Consider the following 25,000-nt stretch of genomic DNA (forward strand, 5'->3'; position numbering starts at 1 on the left):
TACACACAGAGTGGCTAACTCATAAAGGAGTGTTGGTCTACACACAGAGGGGAGGGGAGGGGCAGTGTTATCTCACTGCATGACTGGCTCGGCCGCAGTTCATAATAGACAGTACATCAACTAACTGTCACTGGTCCTGAAATAATATACTCTGTCCCCTGCTGATGTGGTGATGGAATAGGGAAACCCTGTGGGAACAATCTACTGCAACACAATGCATGCAATTAACAGACACTGCAATGCATTATGGATCTTTTCCATCTAGCAGGGAGGAGAGAGAGATGGCGGGAGAGAGAGAGGAGAGAAAGAGAGAGAGAGAGAGAGAGAGAGAGAGAGAGAGAGAGATGATGGGTCTCTTTTCATTAGCGGGATGAGCAGTTGATTAGATTTGTGTCTTTGACAAGCTAATTGACGGTTGGTGGAGTCAGATACTAAATCACTCTCTCCCTTTCTGTCTCTCTTCTGTATGTGGAGAAGGAGTGATGATTATTCATGCTGAGATGTCACTGTAATGAGCAGCATTAGAATGCATTAGGGGCCGAGGGCTGGGCTGAGGGGCCTTAAAAAACCCCCCATCATCACAGAGTGACAGTGTTATGGGTACGTGAGAGGGCTTCAATATGCTCCTGTTACAGCCAGGAAAGGCATTATGCACAGACCGAACAGAGGATAAATCTATGCAAGATTCAGACCAGGACAGTAGTGGACTGGCCACCGGCCGGTGGGCTGGTCAACCTCTGGACCGGTGGGCCGCCTGCCCCTAATAAAAAAGTTGGCAGAAGGTTGAGCGACACGGGCCAACCCCTTTTCCTCCAGGCCCGTCGGTCTATTCCAAACAAATGTCTATGCATCCCTTAGCCCCGCCCCCACTCACACTCACATTGACACTGACAGCTCGAAAACTAGCTACAATAGAAAACGGAAGAGCAGAGTAAAAAACGGAAGGGTGGAGCTGAAAAGTTATTAGACAAAATAGTCAAAAGTCTTCACTCAAATGCAAGTAAATATAAAAAACAAAGCGACTTATTCGGTATTATTAGTACCAGTACCACCGACGCTAACATCGGCGTGCTAGACCGGCAAGAGGAAGATGCCACAACCCGGTCGGCAGGTTAAAGAGCAGGCGGAGAGGACAGCGAAGCCAAAGACAGGCGGAGAGGACAGCGAAGCCAAAGACAGGCGGAGAGGACAGCGAAGCCAAAGACAGGCAGAGAGGACAGCGAAGCCAAAGACAGGCGGAGAGGACAGCGAAGCCAAAGACAGGCAGAGAGGACAGCGAAGCCAAAGACAGGCGGAGAGGACAGCGAAGCCAAAGACAGGCGGAGAGGACAGCGAAGCCAAAGACAGGCGGAGAGGACAGCGAAGCCAAAGACAGGCGGAGAGGACAGCAAAGCCAAAGACAGGCAGAGAGGACAGCGAAGCCAAAGACAGGCGGAGAGGACAGCGAAGCCAAAGACAGGCAGAGAGGACAGCGAAGCCAAAGACAGTGCAGCCAAAGAGGTAGATATGTGTCTAAATGTGTTACAAATACAACACCTTATATCAGAATTTATGAGTGAAATGCAAACACTATTGGTCAGCTACTGCTTTGTAAATGTACCAGAAAGGAAGGATTGAGGTAAAGACGTACAGTAACTGGGTGTTCAAACCGGCTAGTGGAAAAACTACAATTTGATGCCTAGCAAAGCTCTGAATGACTAGATTTTGACGGTTCTGTTGGGATCTTGTGGGGAATGGTAATCACTTGAGTATCAGTAATTTACTATTGTTGTTGAGGATCTTTGGGGTTGATGACAGATCCAGTCCAGTTTCAGTAGAAGTGAGGATCTTTGGGGTTGATGACAGGCCCAGTCCAGTTTCAGTAGAAGTGAGGATCTTTGGGGTTGATGACAGGCCCAGTTCAGTTTCAGTAGAAGTGAGGATATTTGGGGTTGATGACAGGCCCAGTTTCAGTAGAAGTGAGGATCTTGGGGGTTGATGACAGGTCCAGTCCAGTTTCAGTAGAAGAGAGGATCTTTGGGGTTGATGACAGGCCCAGTTTCAGTAGAAGTGGGGATCTTGGGGGTTGATGACAGGTCCAGTCCAGTTTCAGTAGAAGAGAGGATCTTTGGGGTTGATGACAGGCCCAGTCCAGTTTCAGTGGAAGTGAGGATCTTTGGGGTTGATGACAGGCCAGGTCCAGTTTCAGTAGAAGTGAGGATCTTGGGGGTTGATGACAGGTCCAGTCCAGTTTCAGTAGAAGAGAGGATCTTTGGGGTTGATGACATGTCCAGTCCAGTTTCAGTAGAAGTGAGGATCTTTGGGGTTGATGACAGGTCCAGTCCAGTTTCAGTAGAAGTGAGGATCTTTGGGGTTGATGACAGGCCCAGTCCAGTTTCAGTAGAAGAGAGGATCTTTGGGGTTGATGACAGGCCCAGTCCAGTTTCAGTAGAAGAGAGGATCTTTGGGGTTGATGACAGATCCAGTCCAGTTTCAGTAGAAGTGAGGATCTTTGGGGTTGATGACAGGCCCAGTCCAGTTTCAGTGGAAGTGAGGATCTTTGGGGTTGATGACAGTCCCAGTCCAGTTTCAGTGGAAGTGAGGATCTTTGGGGTTGATGACAGGCCCAGTCCAGTTTCAGTAGAAGTGAGGATCTTTGGGGTTGATGACAGGCCCAGTTTCAGTAGAAGTGAGGATCTCGGGGGTTGATGACAGGCCCAGTCCAGTTTCAGTAGAAGAGAGATTCAGAGAAGGTAAAGTTTGCCTTGATTATTTAATAAAGTTATAACTTCACCACACTGAGCCAAGTTACCCAGGTCACCACACTGAGCCAGGTCACCACACTGAGCCAGGTCACCACATTGAGCCAGGTCACCACACTGAGCCAGGTCACCACATTGAGCCAGGTCACCACATTGAGCCAGGTCACCACACTGAGCCAGGTCACAACACTGAGCCAGGTTACCCAGGTCACCACATTGAGCCAGGTTACCACACTGAGCCAGGTCACCACACTGAGCCAGGTCACCACACTGAGCCAGGTTACCCAGGTCACCACACTGAGCCAGATCACCACATTGAGCCAGGTAACCACACTGAGCCAGGTTACCCAGGTCACCACACTGAGCCAGGTTACCCAGGTCACCACATTGAGCCAGGTCACCACACTGAGCCAGGGCACCACATTGAGCCAGGTTACCACACTGAGCCAGGTCACCACATTGAGCCAGGTTACCACACTGAGCCAGGTCACCACATTGAGCCAGGTTACCACACTGAGCCAGGTCACCACACTGAGCCAGGTCACCACACTGAGCCAGGTTACCCAGGTCACCACACTGAGCCAGATCACCACATTGAGCCAGGTAACCACACTGAGCCAGGTTACCCAGGTCACCACACTGAGCCAGGTTACCCAGGTCACCACATTGAGCCAGGTCACCACACTGAGCCAGGTTACCACACTGAGCCAGGTTACCACATTGAGCCAGGTTACCACATTGAGCCAGGTTACCACTTTGAGCCAGGTTACCACACTGAGCCAGGTTACACTGAACAGCTCAGAGCATACTCTTCCCTGGTGAGAGATAGAGGGGGATTTCCCCTCCTCCTCTCCCGTTCTATCATCCTCCCATCATTTCTCAGGGCCAATCCAATGTGGCTACTCTATCCATCCTCTATCCCTCCATCTCCAATCTCTAACCATCTGCTGTCCTCCTCCCCAGGCTGGGGATGGAGGGATGCCCTGTGTATCCATCATCTCTCCAGGGGGTGTGAAGAGATAGGGATTCCTCTCCTCCTCATGACTACACCCTAGCCCCAACTTGCCCTCCCTTTAACCTCCATCTATCCACCACCCATCCATCCATCCATCCATCCATCTATCCATCTATCTATCTATCTATCTATCTATCTATATCTATCTATCTATCTATCCCCATCCATCCACCATCCATCCATCCATCCATCCACCAACCATCCATCCATCCATCCATCCCTCATCCATCCACCATCCATCCCTCATCCATCCACTATCCTTCCATCCATCCATCATCCATCCATCCATCCACTCACCATCCATCCATCCACCATCCAGTAAGGTCAGGAGTGTTTATACCACACACAGGGCTAACCCTGAGAACAGGAACAGTTAAACGGGTGTGTGTTCCGTTCTGAGGTGAGTGATAAACAGGGTGAATGGGCGCTCTTAGCCTAGCTCACTGGGTTAACCATGTGTGTGACTGATCCCTCAGTAGCAGGCAGATGTGGAGTTCTATCAGCATTGGCAAGTTGTGTGTATAAGCAGACTAACACATTGGGATGAGTAATGAGCAATGAGTAATGAGTAATGAGTAATGACCAATGCGTAACGAGTAATGACCAATGAGTAATGAGTAATGAGTAATGACCAATGAGTAATGAGTAATGATCAATGAGTAATGAGTAATGATCAATGAGTATTGAGCAATGATCAATGAGTATTGAGCAATGTGTGTAACGGCTTTCTTTTATCTCCTCCTCGGACGAGGAGGTGTAGCAAGGATCGGACCAAAATGCGGCGTGTAGATTGCGATCCATGTTTATTTAAACTGAAGCAACACGAATCTAAATACAAACACTACAAAACAATAAACGTACCGAAAACCGAAACAGCCGAATACTGGTGCACAAACACACAGAACAAGGACATCAGGACACTAAGGACAATCACCCACGAAACACTCAAAGAATATGGGTGCCTGGTTCCCAATCAGAGACAACGATAAACACCTGCCTCTGATTGAGAACCACTTCAGACAGCCATAGACTTAACTAGAACACCCCACTAAGCTACAATCCCAATACCAACACACCACATACAAAAACCCATGCCACACCCTGGCCTGACCAAATAAATGAAGATAAACACAAAATACTTTGACCAGGGCGTGACAATGTGTAATGAGTAATGAGTAATGACCGATGAGTAATGAGTAATGAGTAATGACCGATGAGTAATGACTAATGACCAATGAGTAATGACCAATGAGTAATGAGAAATGAGTAATGACCAATGAGTAATGAGTAATGACCAATGACCATTGAGTATAGAGAATTGACCAATGACCATTGATTATTGAGTATTGAGCATTGAGAATTGACCAATGACCAATGACCATTGAGTACTGAGAAATGTCCAATGACCAATGTCCATTAAGTATTGAGTATTGAGTAATGAGTAATGAGAAATGAGTAATGAGTAATGAGTAAATGAGTAATGAGTAATGAGTAATGAGTATTGAGTATTGAGTAATGAGTATTGCACATAGCTGTTACTGTTACTGTCCCTAATTGAAGTCCTGCAGAAAGAAAACTATGATCAAGATTATTCTAATCTTGTCCAAATGAGAGGTGTCTATCAGCTGTCAGAGGGCGACAGTGTGTCTTGTGTTCATAACGTATATGTCGACACCATCAGCAGTCACTCTACTGATGTGACAGTGTGTGTTCTCCCCTGGGTGACAGAGTGTGTTCTCCCCTGGGTGACAGTGTGTGTTCTCCCCTGGGTGACAGAGTGTGTTCTCCCCTGGGTGACAGTGTGTGTTCTCCCCTGGGTGACACAGAGTGTGTTCTCCCCTGGGTGACAGAGTGTGTTCTCCCTTGGGTGACAGTGTGTGTCCTCCCCTGGGTGACAGTGTGTGTTCTCCCCTGGGTGACACAGAGTGGGTACTGGTGGTGTGTGTGTGTGTGCGTGTGTGCGTGTGTGTGTGTGTGTGTGTGTGTGTATCTGCATTCTCACCTGGGTGATGCGTGGGTGGGTACACTTGCTGTTGAGTCCATTGCGCTCCAGCCACTGGCTCTCAGGGTGGGGACAGTGCTGCTTGAGGGTGCAGCGGTTCTCCCCCTTACACCACACACAGCCAAACAGGGGGTCTGCCTTCAGACACAGGCCACAGCTACCCCTCTGGGCATCACACTTGTACAGGTGAACTGATGGGGGGGGGGGGGTCACAGGGAGAGATCAGGTTAACACAGCACGCACATATACTTGATTTCAATCAGTCAATCAATCACATGCATTTATAAAGCCATTTGTACATCAGAGATTGTAACGAAGTGCTTTACACCCAGTCTAGATTTAAAATGATAGCCTTCATGATGTATATTGGTAAATGTGGGTGAGAACTGTTCAGAACTGGTAGATCAATCACAGTCAGCATTTTAGTATTTCCAGAACATGGACAGTATTTGAATCATATTGTGGAAAGCACAATTTGTTGATAATGTATCTCTGTCCCTTGCTCTCTGTCTCAATCCTTCTCTCTTGCTTCTGTCTCACTCCCTCCCCCCCTCTCTATCTCTTCCTCCCTCCCCCCCTCTCTCTCTCTCTTCCTCCCTACCTTCCTCTCTCTCTTCCTCTTCCTCCCTACCTTCCTCTCTCTCTCTCTCTTCTTATCTCTCGCTCCCTCCCCCCTCTCTCTCTTCCTCCCTACCTTCCTCTCTCTCTCTTCTTATCTCTCGCTCTCTCCTTCTCTCCCTCATTTAGCTCCTGCGACCAGAAGCTTCTTGCCTCTGCTCATCCACTAGTTTAACATTTCATCTCCATGGAAACCGGACAGGTTTTTAATTGCCATTAGATGCTTGTGTGATTTGTCCATCAAATGATGCCTCCAGAGTAGCCTTCTCCCTGGGTAGCTAATGGGAGAGAAGAGGAGGAGGAATTCATCTTTAAACTCTCCCTCTCTCTCTCCCTCTCTCTCTCCCTCTCTCTCTCCCCGTCTCTCCATGGATACAAAATGTTTCTATATATCCATTCAAATGTGAACACAAATGTGAGCGCAAATAAATCTAATTGCAAATCCAGCGAGGTGCAGTTAATCATTGTCATTGGTGATTCTATTTGTACTGTATGGGTTTAAACCAACTAGTACCATCATGCATGGTTTAGTCCTTGTACATATATAATATACAGTTGTAGTCGGAAGTTTACATACACCTTAGACAAATACATTTCGACTCAGTTTTTCACAATTCCTGACATTAAATCCTAGTAAAAAATCCCTCTTAGGTCAGCTAGGATAACCACTTTATTTTAAGAATGTGAAATGTCAGAATAATAGTAGATATAATTATTTAGTTTTTATTTCTTTCATCACATTCCCAGTGGGTCAGAAGTTTACAAACACTCAATTAGTATTTGGTAGCATTGCCTTTAAATTGTTTAACTTGGGTCAAACGTTTTGGGTAGCCTTCCACAAGCTTCCCACAATAAGTTGGGTGAATTTTGGCCCATTCCTCCTGGTGTAACTTAGTCAGGTTTGTAGGCCTCCTTGCTCACACAGGCTTTTTCAGTTCTACCCACACATTTTCTATATGATTGAGGTCAGGGCTTCGTGATGGCCATTCCAATACCTTGACTTTGTTGTCCTTAAGCCATTTTGCCACAACTTTGGAGTATGCTTGGGGTCATTGTCCATTTGGAAGACCCATTTGCAACCAAGCTTTAACTTTCAGACCAATGTCTTGAGATGTTACTTCAATATATCCACATAATTTTCCTACCTCATGATGCCATCTATTTTGTAAAGGGCACCAGTCCCTCCTGCAGCAAAGCAACCCCACATCATGATGCTGCCACCCCTGTGCTTCATGGTTGGGATGGTGTTCTTCGGCTTGCAAGCGTTCCCCTTTTTCCTCCAAATATAATGATGGTCATAATGGCCAAACAGTTCTATGTTTGTTTCATCAGACCAGAGGACATTTCTCCAAAAAGTACGATCTTTGTCCCCATGTGCAGTTGCAAACCGTAGTCTGACTTTTTATGGCGGTTTTGTGCCTGTTTTCTCCAGCATCTTCACAAGGTCCTTTGCTGTTGTTCTGGGATTTAGTTGCACTTTTCATACCAAAGTACGTTCATCTCTAGGAGACAGAACGCGTATCAGAAGCTTTTAAAGCCATGACATAATTTTCTGGAATTTTCCAAGCTGTTTAAAGGCACAGTCAACTTAGTGTATGTTAACTTCTAACCCACTGGAATTGTGATACAGGGAATTAAAAGTGAAATAATCTGTCTGTAAACAATTGTTGGAAAAATTACTTGTGTCATGCACAACGTAGATGTCCTAACCGACTTGCCAAAACTATAGTTTGTTAACTTCTCTAGGGTAGAGGGCAGCATTTGGAATTTTGGATGAAATGCGTGCCCAAATTAAACTGCCTTCTACTCAGGCCCAGAAGATAGGATATGCATATAATTTGTAGATGTGGATAGAAAACACTCTAAAGTTTACAAAACTGTTAAAAAAGTGTCTGTGAGTATAACAGAACTGATTTGGCTGGTGAAAACCTGAGAAAAATCCAATGATTTTTGTAGTAGTTTTCTATTCAATGCCATTACAGTATCCATTGACTTAGGACTCAAAATGCAGTTCATATGCCTTCCACTAGATGTCAACAGTCTTTAGAAATAGTTTCAGGCTTGTATTCTGAAAAATTAGGGAGTAAGAGCAGTCTGAATGAGTGGACCCTGCCTTGTCACAGAGCTTTTTCATGCGAGCGACCGAGAGAGTGTCTTTCTTGTTTACCTTTTATATTGACAAGGTTATTGTCCGGTTGAAATATTATCGATTATTTAGGCTAAAAACAACCTGAGGATCGTTTGACATGTTTCTATGAACTTTACGGATAACATTTGGATTTTTGTCTGCCTGTTGTGACTGCGTTTGAGCCTGTGGATTACTGAAGAAAACGCGGCAACAAAACGGAGGTGGCGGATATAAAGAGAGACTTTATCGAACAAAAGGAACATTTATTAAACAAGAACATAGGCAATTACTAGGATCCCACCACGCTGTACACCTGATTGTGTTTCTCAATTAAACTGAAGGGGTCGCCTATGTCATTGTGTGGGACAATGTCAGGTTCCAACATGCAGAGATGGTTCAGGCAGGGTTTCGGGCCCATCCCCGATTTGTGACCCTATACCAGCCCCCATGCTCTCCTTTCAACCCTAATAAGGATATTTTGTTCAGCATGGAGACGGGCGATCACCATCCCCATAAGCGTGCCACCCTCCTTCTGGCCCTGGATGAGGCATGCAGATTAGAGGTCGACCGATTAATCGAAATGTTCAAGTTTTCATAACAATTGGAAATAGGTATTTTTGGACACCGATTTGGCAAGTAAATATATATATATATATATATTTTTTTTTTTAAATTACACCTTTATTTAATCTTTATTTAACTAGGCTAGTCAGTTAGGAACACATTCTTATTTTCAATGACGGCCTAGGAATGGTGGGTTAACTGCCTTGTTCAGGGGCAGAATGACAGATTTTTACCTTGTCAGCTCGGGGGATTCAAACTTGCAACCTTACAGTTAACTAGTCCAACGCTCTAACCACCTGCCTCTCATTGCACTCCACGAGGAGACTGCCTGTTACGCAAATGCAGTAAGCCAAGGTAAGTTGCTAGCTAGCATTAAACTTATCTTATAAAAAACAATCAATCAAAATCACTAGTTAACTACACATGGTTGTTGATATTACTAGTTTATCTAGCGTGTCCTGCGTTGCATATAATCGATGCGGTGCATATCGTTGCTCCAATGTGTACCTATGCCACCTGTTAGATAAAATACGGAATGGTTCCGTATTTCACTAAAAGAATAAACGTCTTGTTTTCGAGATGATAGTTTCCGGATTCGACCGTATTAATGACCTCATATTTCTGCGTGTTATCATGTTATAACTAAGTCTATGATTTGATAGAGCAGTCTGAGCGATGGTAGGCACCAGCAGGCTTGTAAACATTCATTCAAACAGCACTTTCGTGCATTTTGCCAGCAGCTCTTCGCAATGCTTCAAGCATTGCGCTGTTTATGACTTCAAGCCTATCAACTCCCGAGATTAGGCTGGTGTAACTGATGTGAAATGGTTAGCTAGTTAGCGGGGTTCGCGCTAATAGCGTTTCAAACGTTACTCGCTCTGAAACTTGGAGTAGTTGTTCCCCTTGCTCTGCATGGTTAACGCTGCTTCGAGGGTGGCTGTTGTCGATGTGTTCCTGGTTCGAGCCCAGGTAGGAGTGAGGAGAGGGACGGAAGCTATACTGTTACACTGGCAATACTAAAGTGCCTGTAAGAACATCCAATAGTCAAAGGTTAAGGAAATACAAATGGTATAGAGGGAAATAGTCCTATAATTCCTATAATAACTAAAACCTAAAACTTCTTACCTGGGAATATTGAAGACTCATGTTAAAAGGAACCACCAGCTTTCATTTGTTCTCATGTTCTGAGCAAGGAACTTCAACGTTAGTTTTCTTACATGGCACATATCGCACTTTTACTTTCGTCTCCAACACTTTGTTTCTGCATTATTTATTTGATGCTAAATTGATTTAATTTATGTATTATATTAAGTTAAAATAAGTGTTCATTCAGTATTGTTGTAATTGTCATTATTACAAATAAATAAATAAAAATCAGCCAATTAATCGGTATTGGCATTTTTGGTTCTCCAATAATCGGTATCAGTAGCAGCGTTGAAAAATCCTAATCGGCCGACCTCTAATGCAGATACATCAACGCAGACCAATGTCAGGCTTGGAATCATCAGGCCAAAAGGTATTTCCCGCTGTGCATGAACAATGAGGACATTCACTGTGATGTGGATGAGAATTTATGGCCAAATGCTCAAAAGGGAAAGGGAACAAGACAGGCTTGATGCAAATTATTGCATGCTAAATGTTATGTTTTATTTTCATTCATTTAATTGAATGCTCTCATTACATTTCACAATAAACTTATATTTTGAATCAATGGTTGTGTGGTGAGAGCTGTTCACAATCCAAATAAATGCACACTGACAGGTTTTGAATGAAAGACTGGCTGCTTTACAAGTGTGACGAGTTGTGAAAATAGTACCAAAGTGATAACAAAAGACTGTATTAACCATTACTAGATAGATAGATAGATAGATAGATAGTCACTGTTAGTATAGCATATTGAATATTCTCTTTTAGTGTATGCATGTGTGGTCTGTGGTAATATGCTGCTGGGCAGAGGGAGACAACTGACAGAGGAAGGCGTGAAGCTCACAAGCACCACAGAGGAAGTTGTGAAGCTAACAAACACAACAGAGGAAGTTGTGAAGCTAACAGGCACCACAGAGGAAGTTGTGAAGCTAACAGGCACCACAGGGGAGACGAGAGATAGTGAGAGAGAGGGAAAGAGAGAGGGAGAGAGAAAGAGAGAGAAACAGAGAGAAAGAGGAGCGAGAGAAAGGAGAGATTGAGAGAGAGAGAGGGGTGGAGAGAGAGAGACAGAGAGAGGGAAAGTAAAGAGATGGGACTGGAGAGATGGAAAAAGGCAAGAGGACGTGGTGAGACGAGCGGTGTGAAGCTAACGAGGTGAACAGAAGGAGGGAAAATGGAGGAAAAGAGAGAGAAAGGAGAGAGGGAGAGAGAGGGGGAGAGAGAGAAACAGAGAGAGAGGAGAGGAGGAGAGAAAGGAGAGAGGGAGTAAGAGAGAGAGACAGGGAGAGGGAAAGCGATGGCGACTGGAGAGAGAGAAACAGAGAGAGAGGAGAGGAGGAGAGAGAGAAACAGAGAGAGAGGAGAGGAGGAGAGAGAGAGAAAGGAGAGTGAGAGAGAGAGGGGGAGAGAGAGACAGGGAGAGGGAAAGAGATGCGACTGGAGAGATGGTGCGATGGGAAAAGGGAAGAGGACGTGGCGAGACAAGTGGTGTGAAGCTAACGAGGTGAACAGAAGGAGGGAAAAGGGAGGAAGAGAGAGAGAGAAAGGAGAGGGAGCGAGAGAGAGAGGGGGAGAGAGAGAGGGGGAGAGAGAGAAACGGAGAGAGAGTGAGAGAGAGAGAGAGAGAGAGAGAGAGAGAGAGAGGGAGAGCAGAGGGAAATTAGGTGTGAGAGATGGAGAGTAAGGGAGAGAAAGAGGGAGATGAGAGCAGAGGGAAATTAGGTGTGAGAGATGGAGAGTAAGGGAGAGAAAGAGGGAGATGAGAGAAGAGGGAAATTAGGTGTGAGAGATGGAGAGTAAGGGAGAGAAAGAGGGAAATTAGGTGTGAGAGATGGAGAGTAAGGGAGAGAAAGAGGGAAATTAGGTGTGAGAGATGGAGAGTAAGGGAGAGAAAGAGGGAGATGAGAGAAGAGGCAAAGTTATAACCAGACGCCGCCGCCCACCGCAGCAAAGTAATGCCACTCCTGTGTCTGTGCCGGTGTCAGGGGGATGGATACCGCCGCAACTGCCCGCCTGTTGCCATGGAGACCGGCTACACAGGCAACGGCGGTGATCGGGTGGGGTGTGTGTGGATGTGGGTGTGTGGGTGTGAGGGGGGGGGTCCTGACCTTTATTTTCGGCAGGGTTGTCGATGCTAAAGTCTCCGTTCCAGATGACCGTCAGGTCCACAGGGAGGCTGCTCATCTCCATCCCATCATATGAGTACTGTTGTCGCCATGGGGACCCAGAGAGGGGGAGATGGGGGGGTGAGATGGAGAGAACGGGGAGCGAGAGAAAGGGGGATAGAGAGAGAGAGAGAGCACCAGAGAGAAAGAGAGAGGGGGGTAGAGAAAGGGGGAGAGAGAGAGAGAGAGAGAGCACCAGAGAGAAAGAGAGAGGGGGGGTAGAGGAAAAGGCATTTGTAGAGCAGAAGTACTGTAAACACTCAAGCCAGGTAGAGGACATCTTCACAGACAACTACGTATCAAAGCTAGTGTTTGAGACACTCCCATTCAACAGTAGCATATCATATTAGCATATCATTCAGCATAGAAACCCTTTCATTGGGAGTCTTTCATTTCATACCAACCATTGTTCCAGAACTGAATGACACATAATAGTATTGCTGAGGGAAGCTGGAATTTAGAGAGGGCATTTAAACTCATCAAGGCTCTGTGCACATGTACAATGAGAGACATATCCTTGGGCATGGAGGACTGGTTCCAGACAGTGTACTGTAGGTACTAGCTCAATAGCACTGATTACTAGAAATGAGGAACCTGTATTGAGATTCTACAGTCAATGGCTCTCCAGACAGACCTGAGATAGAGTTGTGCATCTTCTCACTTTCACAAATAACTTCAAATATGTCTCGGACCAACTCTCTCGTTATCTCTCTCCGAATGATCCTGGAGGCACTCCGCACTGCCAAAGCTGACTCTCTCCTCTGTTCTCATCCTCCTAGATGTATCCTCTGCCTTCAACACCGTGAACCATCAGATCCTCCTCTCCAGCCTCTCAGGGCTGGGTGTCTTAGGCTCTGCACACTATTGGATTGCATCCTAGTTGGCAGGCCGCTCCTACCAGGTGACGTGGAGAGGATCTGCACCACATACTCTCACTACTCACTACTGGTGTCCCCCAGGGCATAGTTCTAGGCCCTCTCCTCTTCTCTCTATAGCTCAAGTCACTGGGCTCTGTCATATCCTAATATGGCCTCTTCTATCATTGCTATGCGGATGACACTCAACTACATTTCTCCTTCCCCCCTTCTTCACCCAGGTGGTGACACGCATCCCTGCGTGCCTGGCAGATATCTCAGCTTGGATGTCGGCCCACCACCTCAAGCTCAACAAAACAGAGCTTCTCTTCATCCCACGGAAGGCCTCTCCGCTCCAAGACTGCCCCATCACGGTTGACAACTCCACGATGTCCCCCTCCCAGAGTGCAAAGAACCAGGGCATGACCCTGGACAACACCCTGGCATTCACTGCAAACACCAAAGCAGTGACTCGCTCCTGCAGGTCGTGCTCCTCAACATCCGTAGAGTATGAGCCTACCTCACAGAGTACGAGTCACCTCCCGTCTGGACTACCGCAACTGTTGGCTTTGCTCTCCGCTTGTGCCATCAAACCCCTGCAATTTATTCAGAATACTGCAGCCTGCCTGGTGTTCAAACTTCCCATGTTATCCCACGTCACCCCGCTTCTCAGCACACTCCACTGGCTTCCAGTCGAAGCTCACATCCATTACAAGAACAGCAGCAAGAGCAACTGCCCCTCCCTACCGATATGTATATATCTTGTGAACTAACACTCGCACTTGACTTTGTTTATACCTACTGTGATACACTACATGACTGAAAGTATATGGACATCTGCTCGTCGAACATCTCATTCCAAAATCATGGGCATTAATATAGAGTTGGTCCCTCCTTTACTGCTATAACAGCCTCCACTCTTCTGGGAAGGCTTCCCACTAGATGTTGGAACATTGCTGCGGGGACTTGCTTCCATTCAGCCACAATAACATTAGTGAGGTCGGGCACTGATGTTGGGCGAGTAGGCCTGGCTAGCAGTCAGCGTTCCAATTCATCCCAGAGGTATTCGATGGGGTTGAGGTTAGGGCTCTGTGCAGGCCAGTCAAATTCTTCCACAGCGATCTCGACAAACCATTTTCGTATAGACCTCGCTTTGTGCACGGGGGCATTGTCATGCTGAAACAGGAAAGGGCCTTCCCCAAACTGTTGCCACAAAGTTGGAAGCACAAATTCCAACTATATATGTTGTAGCATTAAGATTTCCCTTCACTGGAACTAAAACAGCCCCAGACAATTATTTATCCTCCACCAAACTTTACAGTTGGCAGTATGCATTCCGACAGATAGCGTTCTCCTGGAGTCCGCCAAATCTATATTAATCCATCGGACTGGCAGATGGTGAAGTGTGATTCATGCTCGGCCATGGAAACCCATTTCATGAAGCTCCCGACGAACAGTTATTGTGCTGACGTTGCTTCCAGGGACAGTTTGGAACTCGGGAGTGAGTGCTGCAACCGAGGACAGACGATTTTTACTAGCTACGCATTTCAGCATTCGGCCGTCCCATTCTGTGAGCTTGTGTGGCCTACCACTTTGTGGCTGAGCTGTTGTTGCTCCTAGACGTTTCCACTTCACAATAACAGCACAGCAACTGCTTTGTTGGAATCCTATGACGGTGCCACGTTGAAAGTCACTGAGCTCTTCAGTAAGGCCATTCTACTGCCAATGTTTGTCTATGGAGATTGCATGGTTGTGTGCTCAATTGTATACACCTGTCAGCAACAGGTCTGGCTGAAATAGCAAAATTCCCTAATTTGAAGGGATGTCCACATACTCTTGTATATCTAGTGCATGTGGTTGTACCACCTAGCTTGAAGATGATTGCACTAACTGTATGTCGCTTAGTGACTAAAAGATCAATGCAAATATCAAATACATTCCTTCCAACATGCCTTATATCCACAATTTCCATTGATTGTGTACACCTAAACATACACATCCATAAACTTCCCTAAAACACACCATCACCCCCTATACTCACCGAGGTGTTCTGGCACTGAACACAGCTGCTGTTGAAGCGGAGCGCGGGCACCCGCTGCTCCACGCCCTGGATGGTGAGCAGACACTCATAGCCCCGCTGTCCTGACTGTGGCTGGGGAAGGTTCTTGGCCCGCAGGGTGATGGGCTTCACCACATTGACCGGCACCAGGATGCGCTCGGTGGGCAGCAGCTGGGGACACTCCTGTAAAAGCCACAGGGAGAGCTGGTCAGGAGGACCAAAACGACAGGAGCCAGACGTCAACAGTGTGTTACTCCCAATACACACTTGTTTCACACTGTGGATTTGGCATAGTTTACTTTACTCGTGGTTGTCGAGAGAGAAAACGTTAACAAGAAATATTGACTATGTTATGATATTTTGGGTTATACTTTGAAGTCAACATCATACCGTAGGGCCATTCTAGGACAACAGTGAAGCTACGTCCGAGTAGAGTTCAACCCTGTTGAAATCTCCCTACAGGCCCATGTCACGCCTCACATCCACAAGGTTAATATAGACACCATATCTAACTGTGAAACAACATTATAAATGGTAGGAATTATGAATGTGTTTTGGCGACTATGGTTGGGTAGTTATATCTAGTAGAGTTAGTGTTGGTTACCTCTAGTGGTTGGGTAGTTATATCTGGTAGAGTTAGTGTTGGTTACCTCTAGTGGTTGGGTAGTTATATCTGGTAGAGTTAGTGTTGGTTGTCTCTAGTGGTTGGGTGGCTATATCTGGTAGAGTTAGTGTTGGTTACCTCTAGTGGTTGGGTGGCTATATCTGGTAGAGTTAGTGTTGGTTGTCTCTAGTGGTTGGGTAGTTATATCTGGTAGAGTTAGTGTTGGTTGCCTCTATAGCCATTAACAAGGTTTGAATGGCATGTGAGTTGGTTGTCTCTAGTGGTTGGGTAGTTATATCTGGTAGAGTTAGTGTTGGTTACCTCTAGTGGTTGGGTAGTTATATCTGGTAGAGTTAGTGTTGGTTACCTCTAGTGGTTGGGTAGTTATATCTGGTAGAGTTAGTGTTGGTTACCTCTAGTGGTTGGGTGGCTATATCTGGTAGAGTTAGTGTTGGTTACCTCTAGTGGTTGGATAGTTATATCTGGTAGAGTTAGTGTTGGTTACCTCTAGTGGTTGGGTAGTTATATCTGGTAGAGTTAGTGTTGGTTACCTCTAGTGGTTGGGTAGTTATATCTGGTAGAGTTAGTGTTGGTTGTCTCTAGTGGTTGGGTGGCTATATCTGGTAGACTTAGTGTTGGTTACCTCTAGTGGTTGGGTAGTTATATCTGGTAGAGTTAGTGTTGGTTACCTCTAGTGGTTGGGTGGCTATATCTGGTAGAGTTAGTGTTGGTTACCTCTAGTGGTTGGATAGTTATATCTGGTAGAGTTAGTGTTGGTTACCTCTAGTGGTTGGGTAGTTATATCTGGTAGAGTTAGTGTTGGTTACCTCTAGTGGTTGGGTAGTTATATCTGGTAGAGTTAGTGTTGGTTGTCTCTAGTGGTTGGGTGGCTATATCTGGTAGAGTTAGTGTTGGTTACCTCTAGTGGTTGGGTAGTTATATCTGGTAGAGTTAGTGTTGGTTGCCTCTATAGCCATTAACAAGGTTTGAATGGCATGTGAGTTGGAGTGGGCCAATCATACCAACGATAGGATATCGATAGGAGGTCAAGAGAGCAGTGCATTATTATTACACTGACTTGTAAAAGAACAGTGTCAGTGACATGATAGAAATAGGGCAGTGTGTTTCCATTTACACAACAACAGAGGTTCAATGAAAGCTGCTTCTGCTTTGATGAGAAAAGAGAAAGAGAGATAGAAAGAGAGAGGCAGAGACAGACAGAGGGAGAGGGAGAGAGCGAGCAGAGAGAGAGATGGAGTAAAGGAAAGAGAGAGGCAGAGAAAGAGGGAGAGAGAGAGAGAGACAGAGAGAGAGGCAGAGAGACAGAGAGAGATGGAGAGAGAGAGGCAGAGAGAGAGAGAGAGAGAGGGAGTAAAGGAGAGAGAGAGAGAGAGAGAGAGAGCATGTTCGGCTCACTTGGCAATTGTGTGTCTAAAATTAACATCCTATCAACTCAGGTGAATGGCTGAGTAAAAATAGTCAGTTGCTGATGGAGATGAGAGGAGAGAATGGAGACAGAGAGACAGAGTGTCCTGATGAAGTGATGTGTCTGTGTTGATGGGTAGAGTCTACAGTCCTAATGAAGTTCTGTGTTGATGGGTAGAGTCTACAGTCCTGATGAAGTTATGTGTCTGTGTTGATGGGTAGAGTCTACAGTCCTGATGAAGTTATGTGTCTGTGTTGATGGGTAGAGTCTACAGTCCTAATGAAGTTCTGTGTCTGTGTGTTGATGGGTAGAGTCTACAGTGCTGATGAAGTTCTGTGTTGATGGGTAGAGTCTACAGTCCTGATGAAGTTATGTGTCTGTGTTGATGGGTAGAGTCTACAGTCCTAATGAAGTTCTGTGTTGATGGGTAGAGTCTACAGTCCTGATGAAGTTATGTGTCTGTGTTGATGGGTAGAGTCTACAGTCCTAATGAAGTTCTGTGTTGATGGGTAGAGTCTACAGTCCTAATGAAGTTCTGTGTTGATGGGTAGAGTCTACAGTCCTAATGAAGTTCTGTGTTGATGGGTAGAGTCTACAGTCCTAATGAAGTTCTGTGTTGATGGGTAGAGTCTACAGTCCTAATGAAGTTCTGTGTTGATGGGTAGAGTCTACAGTGCTGATGAAGTTCTGTGTTGATGGGTAGAGTCTACAGTCCTAATGAAGTTCTGTGTTGATGGGTAGAGTCTACAGTCCTAATGAAGTTCTGTGTTGATGGGTAGAGTCTACAGTCCTAATGAAGTTCTGTGTTGATGGGTAGAGTCTACAGTGCTGATGAAGTTCTGTGTTGATGGGTAGAGTCTACAGTCCTAATGAAGTTCTGTGTTGATGGGTAGAGTCTACAGTCCTAATGAAGTTCTGTGTTGATGGGTAGAGTCTACAGTCCTAATGAAGTTCTGTGTTGATGCGTAGAGTCTACAGTGCTGATGAAGTTCTGTGCCTGTGTTGATGGGTAGAGTCTACAGTGCTGATGAAGTTATGTGTCTGTGTTGATGGGTAGAGTCTACAGTGCTGATGAAGTTATGTGTCTGTGTTGATGGGTAGAGTCTACAGTGTTGATGAAGTTCTGTGTTGATGGTTAGAGTCTACAGTGCTGATGAAGTTCTGTGTCTGTGTTGATGGGTAGAGTCTACAGTGCTGATGAAGTTATGTGTCTGTGTTGATGGGTAGAGTCTACAGTGCTGATGAAGTTATGTGTCTGTGTTGATGGGTAGAGTCTACGGTGCTGATGAAGTTCTGTGTTGATAGGTAGAGTCTACAGTCCTAATGAAGTTCTGTGTTGATGGGTAGAGTCTACAGTCCTAATGAAGTTCTGTGTTGATGGGTAGAGTCTACAGTCCTAATGAAGTTCTGTGTTGATGGGTAGAGTCTACAGTCCTAATGAAGTTCTGTGTTGATGGGTAGAGTCTACAGTGCTGATGAAGTTCTGTGTTGATGGGTAGAGTCTACAGTCCTAATGAAGTTCTGTGTTGATGGGTAGAGTCTACAGTCCTAATGAAGTTCTGTGTTGATGGGTAGAGTCTACAGTCCTAATGAAGTTCTGTGTTGATGGGTAGAGTCTACAGTGCTGATGAAGTTCTGTGTTGATGGGTAGAGTCTACAGTCCTAATGAAGTTCTGTGTTGATGGGTAGAGTCTACAGTCCTAATGAAGTTCTGTGTTGATGGGTAGAGTCTACAGTCCTAATGAAGTTCTGTGTTGATGCGTAGAGTCTACAGTGCTGATGAAGTTCTGTGCCTGTGTTGATGGGTAGAGTCTACAGTGCTGATGAAGTTATGTGTCTGTGTTGATGGGTAGAGTCTACAGTGCTGATGAAGTTATGTGTCTGTGTTGATGGGTAGAGTCTACAGTGTTGATGAAGTTCTGTGTTGATGGTTAGAGTCTACAGTGCTGATGAAGTTCTGTGTCTGTGTTGATGGGTAGAGTCTACAGTGCTGATGAAGTTATGTGTCTGTGTTGATGGGTAGAGTCTACAGTGCTGATGAAGTTATGTGTCTGTGTTGATGGGTAGAGTCTACGGTGCTGATGAAGTTCTGTGTTGATAGGTAGAGTCTACAGTCCTAATGAAGTTCTGTGTTGATGGGTAGAGTCTACAGTCCTAATGAAGTTCTGTGTTGATGCGTAGAGTCTACAGTGCTGATGAAGTTCTGTGCCTGTGTTGATGGGTAGAGTCTACAGTGCTGATGAAGTTCTGTGTTGATGGGTAGAGTCTACAGTGCTGATGAAGTTCTGTGTTGATGGGTAGAGTCTACGGTGCTGATGAAGTTCTGTGTTGATGGGTAGAGTCTACAGTGCTGATGAAGTTCTGTGTTGATGGGTAGAGTCTACGGTGCTGATGAAGTTCTGTGCCTGTGTTGATGGGTAGAGTCTACAGTGCTGATGAAGTTATGTGTCTGTGTTGATGGGTAGAGTCTACAGTGCTGATGAAGTTCTGTGTTGATGGGTAGAGTCTACAGTGCTGATGAAGTTATGTGTCTGTGTTGATGGGTAGAGTCTACGGTGCTGATGAAGTTCTGTGTTGATAGGTAGAGTCTACAGTGCTGATGAAGTTCTGTGTCTGTGTTGATGGGTAGAGTCTACGGTGCTGATGAAGTTCTGTGTTGATGGGTAGAGTCTACAGTGCTGATGAAGTTCTGTGTCTGTGTTGATGGGTAGACTCTACGGTCCTGATGAAGTTCTGTGTCTGTGTGTTGATGGGTAGAGTCTACAGTGCTGATGAAGTTCTGTGTTGATGGGTAAAGTCTACAGTGCTGATGAAGTTCTGTGCCTGTGTGTTGATGGGTAGAGTCTACAGTGCTGATGAAGTTCTGTGTTGATGGGTAGAGTCTACAGTGCTGATGAAGTTCTGTGTCTGTGTTGATGGGTAGAGTCTACGGTGCTGATGAAGTTCTGTGTTGATGGTTAGAGTCTACAGTGCTGATGAAGTTCTGTGTCTGTGTTGATGGGTAGAGTCTACAGTGCTGATGAAGTTCTGTGCCTGTGTTGATGGGTAGAGTCTACAGTGCTGATGAAGTTATGTGTCTGTGTTGATGGGTAGAGTCTACGGTGCTGATGAAGTTATGTGTCTGTGTTGATGGGTAGAGTCTACGGTGCTGATGAAGTTCTGTGTTGATGGGTAGAGTCTACAGTGCTGATGAAGTTATGTGTCTGTGTTGATGGGTAGAGTCTACGGTGCTGATGAAGTTCTGTGTTGATAGGTAGAGTCTACAGTGCTGATGAAGTTCTGTGTCTGTGTTGATGGGTAGAGTCTACAGTGCTGATGAAGTTCTGTGTTGATGGGTAGAGTCTACAGTGCTGATGAAGTTATGTGTCTGTGTTGATGGGTAGAGTCTACAGTGCTGATGAAGTTCTGTGTTGATGGGTAGAGTCTACCGTGCTGATGAAGTTCTGTGTTGATGGGTAGAGTCTACAGTGCTGATGAAGTTATGTGTCTGTGTTGATGGGTAGAGTCTACGGTGCTGATGAAGTTCTGTGTTGATAGGTAGAGTCTACAGTGCTGATGAAGTTCTGTGTCTGTGTTGATGGGTAGAGTCTACAGTGCTGATGAAGTTCTGTGTTGATGGGTAGAGTCTACAGTGCTGATGAAGTTCTGTGTTGATGGGTAGAGTCTACAGTGCTGATGAAGTTATGTGTCTGTGTTGATGGGTAGAGTCTACGGTGCTGATGAAGTTCTGTGTTGATAGGTAGAGTCTACAGTGCTGATGAAGTTCTGTGTCTGTGTTGATGGGTAGAGTCTACGGTGCTGATGAAGTTCTGTGTTGATGGGTAGAGTCTACAGTGCTGATGAAGTTCTGTGTCTGTGTTGATGGGTAGACTCTACGGTCCTGATGAAGTTCTGTGTCAGTGTGTTGATGGGTAGAGTCTACAGTGCTGATGAAGTTCTGTGTTGATGGGTAGAGTCTACAGTGCTGATGAAGTTCTGTGTTGATGGGTAGAGTCTACAGTGCTGTGCATAAATACAACTCCCATCTCCTGGTGAGACAATTTTACATTGTTAAACTGTGGGCTCAGATAAAGAAAGAGAGGAACTGAGTGAGAACACTGGGAGAGATAGAATGAGAGAGAGAGAATGAGGCAGAGATAATAAGAGATATTATATGGAGAGATTGAGCGAAGGAGAATATGGCAGACAGAGAGAAAAAACTAATAGAGAGAGAGACAGAGAAAGAGAGAGACAGAGAAAGAGAGAGAGACAGAGAAAGAGAGAGAGACAGAGAAAGAGAGAGAGACAGAGAAAGAGACAGAAAGAGAGAGAGGGAGAGAAAGAGAGAGAGACAGAGAAAGAGAGAGAGACAGAGAAGAGAGAGAGAAAGTGAGAGAGACAGAGAGAGAGGAAGAAAAGAAGGGGAGAGCAGATAAGGTGTCCTCTCGTTCCTGGAGTTGAGAAGTGAAGCGGAGCCGCCACGTTGGCCGATAACACTTGTTTGAAGTTCATTAAAAACCACTTGATTGGGCTACACTGAATGACTGGCTGGCTTGCATATAAAACACTTCATGACACTATTCAAAAAGTCATTATAGATAAATTACAGAGTGGCACAAATAATGTTTGCTTTACAAAACTGAGGCGATATGAATAATTTCTGTTGAAAATGGAGGAGCCCTATTTTCTGATAAGTCTGGATGGCACGCTATGTCATATACACTATAGTGCACTATACATAGAGAATACGGTGTCATTTCAGACAGAAACAAGGTGAACTGGAGGGTACGATCGGTTGTGAAGTGTCTGACATCATTTGTGATATCATTTTGAATGAATCCCTGAAGTAAGTTGACTGTCCAAGCGGAACAATTGTGGACTTATACAATGTACATAAAGTCTTTGTCTGTATTCCTGTTATGATTTCACAATAACATTACCGAGAGCTTTTAAAACATCCAATGGAAAGTGACTTCACACCTAGTCAATAACACGGAGAGCTGTAAAACATTATTTCATCCAATGTAAATTTAGAGTGTAGAAGTACTAACTTGTCAGGATGAGGATGATGTGATACACATCATCACACCTCACCACAAATCACACCACACCACAAATAAGACCTCACCACAAATAACACCACACCACAAATCACACCTCACCACAAATCACACCACACCACAAATCACACCTCACCACAAATCACACCTCACCACAAATCACACCACACCACAAATCACACCTCACCACAAATCACACCTCACCACAAATCACACCTCACCACAAATCACACCTCACCAAAGATCACACCACACCACAAATCACGCCACACCACAAATCACACCACACCACAAATCAAACCACAACACAAATCACACCTCACCACAAATCACACCTCACCACAAATCACACCTCACCAAAGATCACACCTCACCACAAATCACACCACACCACAAATCACACCACAACACAAATCACACCTCACCACAAATCACACCATAAATCACACCTCACCACAAATCACACCTCACCAAAGATCACACCACACCACAAATGACACCTCACCACAAATCACAAATCACACCTCACCACAAATCACACCTCACCACAAATCACACCTCACCACAAATCACACCTCACCACAAATCACACCTCACCACAAATCACCCACAAATCACACCACACTACAAATCACACCACAAATCACACCTCACCACAAATCACACCACAAATCACACCACACCACAAATCACACCACAAATCACACTTCACCACAAATAACACCTCACCACAAATCACACCACACCACAAATCACACCTCACCACAAATCACACCTCACCACAAATCACACCATACCACAAATAACACCACACCACAAATCACACCACACCATAAATCACACCACACTACAAATCACACCACAAATCACACCTCACCACAAATCACACCACAAATCACACCACACCACAAATCACACCACAAATCACACCTCACCACAAATAACACCTCACCACAAATCACACCACAGTCTAAAGTTAAAGTAGCTCTCAGAAAGCCCTAAACACACACACACACACACACACACACACACACACAGTAACCGCTGCCTTAGAATACTATTACACAAAGTGATAAACGTCACTAATCACAGGCATACAACGTCTCTGGCATCATCTGTCAATCTGACAAGAGCAATGCCCATGACAGACTTAGAATTTTAGATTTCACTCTGTGCTCAGCCCCCCCCCCCTTTCAAGAACCGCCTTTCAAGAACACCATCCACATATTCCACTTACAGCTTCACTCTATAGTACCTACACACACACACACATACTGTCACGACTCCCACCGGCGGTGGCTCCCCTGCCTGTTTGGGCAGCGCTCGGCGGTCGTCGTCGCCTGTCTACTAGCTGCCACCGATCCTTTTTTCCTTTTCTGTTCGTTTGGTCTTATTAGTTGCACCTGTCTCTTATTTTGTTTCTTGATTCATGTCTATTTAAGCCTGTTAGCCCGCCTATTGTTGTGCGGGATTGTTTTCTGTTAGTCAGGGTGTGTGTGTTTGTGTTCCTGTCCGTTTGTGCCCTGTGTTGGGTCGGACTATTTTTCTGTCTATTTATCGCCTGTTGTTTTGGCCGTTTGGGAATCCAAATAAAGACGATTTCCCCAGTATCCTCTGCTCTCTGCCCCCTGCCCTCTGCCCTCTGCTCTCTGCTCTCTGCCCTCTGCTCTCTGCCCTCTGCTCTCTGCCCTCTGCTCTCTGCCCTCTGCTCTCTGCCCCCTGCCATCTGCTCTCTGCCCTCTGCTCTCTGCTCTCTGCTCTCTGCTCTCTGCCCTCTGCTCTCTGCTCTCTGCTCTCTGCTCTCTGCTCTCTGCCCTCTGCCCTCTGCCCCCTGCCATCTGCTCTCTGCCCTCTGCCCTCTGCCCTCTGCCCTCTGCTCTCTGCCCTCTGCCCTCTGCTCTCTGCCCTCTGCCCTCTGCTCTCTGCCCCCTGCCATCTGCTCTCTGCCCTCTGCCCTCTGCTCTCTGCCCCCTGCCATCTGCCCCCTGCCCTCTGCTCTCTGCCCTCTGCTCTCTGCCCTCTGCCCTCTGCCCTCTGCCCTCTGCCCTCTGCTCTCTGCCCCCTGCCATCTGCTCTCTGCCCTCTGCCCTCTGCTCTCTGCCCTCTGCCCTCTGCTCTCTGCTCTCTGCCCTCTGCCCTCTGCCCCCTGCCATCTGCTCTCTGCCCTCTGCCCTCTGCCCAATGCTCTCTGCCCTCTGCCCTCTGCCCTCTGCTCTCTGCCCTCTGCCCTCTGCTCTCTGCCCTCTGCCCTCTGCTCTCTGCCCCCTGCCATCTGCTCTCTGCCCTCTGCCCTCTGCCCAATGCTCTCTGCCCAATGCTCTATGCCCTCTGCCCTCTGCCCTCTGCCCAATGCTCTCTGCCCTCTGCCCTCTGCTCTCTGCCCTCTGCCCTCTGCTCTCTGCCCTCTGCTCTCTGCCCCCTGCCATCTGCTCTCTGCCCTCTGCCCTCTGCCCAATGCTCTCTGCCCTCTGCCCTCTGCTCTCTGCCCTCTGCCCTCTGCCCTCTGCCCTCTGCTCTCTGCCCCCTGCCATCTGCTCTCTGCCCTCTGCCCTCTGCCCAATGCTCTCTGCCCAATGCTCTCTGCCCTCTGCCCTCTGCCCTCTGCCCTCTGCCCAATGCTCTCTGCACTCACCACTCCA

At 46.2% G+C, this 25,000-nt stretch overlaps 1 protein-coding gene across 1 annotated transcript in view; it reads right to left on the reverse strand.

The window, feature by feature from the left end:
* Positions 1-25,000, reverse strand: part of LOC110510810 (plexin-A4) — a 473,690-nt gene that overhangs the window by 91,550 nt on the left and 357,140 nt on the right. The window contains exons 10-12 of the mRNA XM_090213615.1: positions 15,275-15,475; positions 12,323-12,419; positions 5,759-5,949 (exon numbers count right to left, since the gene is read on the reverse strand). Of these exons, the coding sequence (XP_090069741.1) occupies positions 5,759-5,949; positions 12,323-12,419; positions 15,275-15,475 (489 nt within the window). The remainder of the gene's footprint in view (positions 1-5,758; positions 5,950-12,322; positions 12,420-15,274; positions 15,476-25,000) is intronic.

The sequence above is a fragment of the Oncorhynchus mykiss genome, chromosome 21 (assembly GCF_057628025.1).
Source record: "Oncorhynchus mykiss isolate SJ-2025 chromosome 21, ASM5762802v1, whole genome shotgun sequence".
NCBI lineage: Eukaryota > Metazoa > Chordata > Actinopteri > Salmoniformes > Salmonidae > Oncorhynchus > Oncorhynchus mykiss.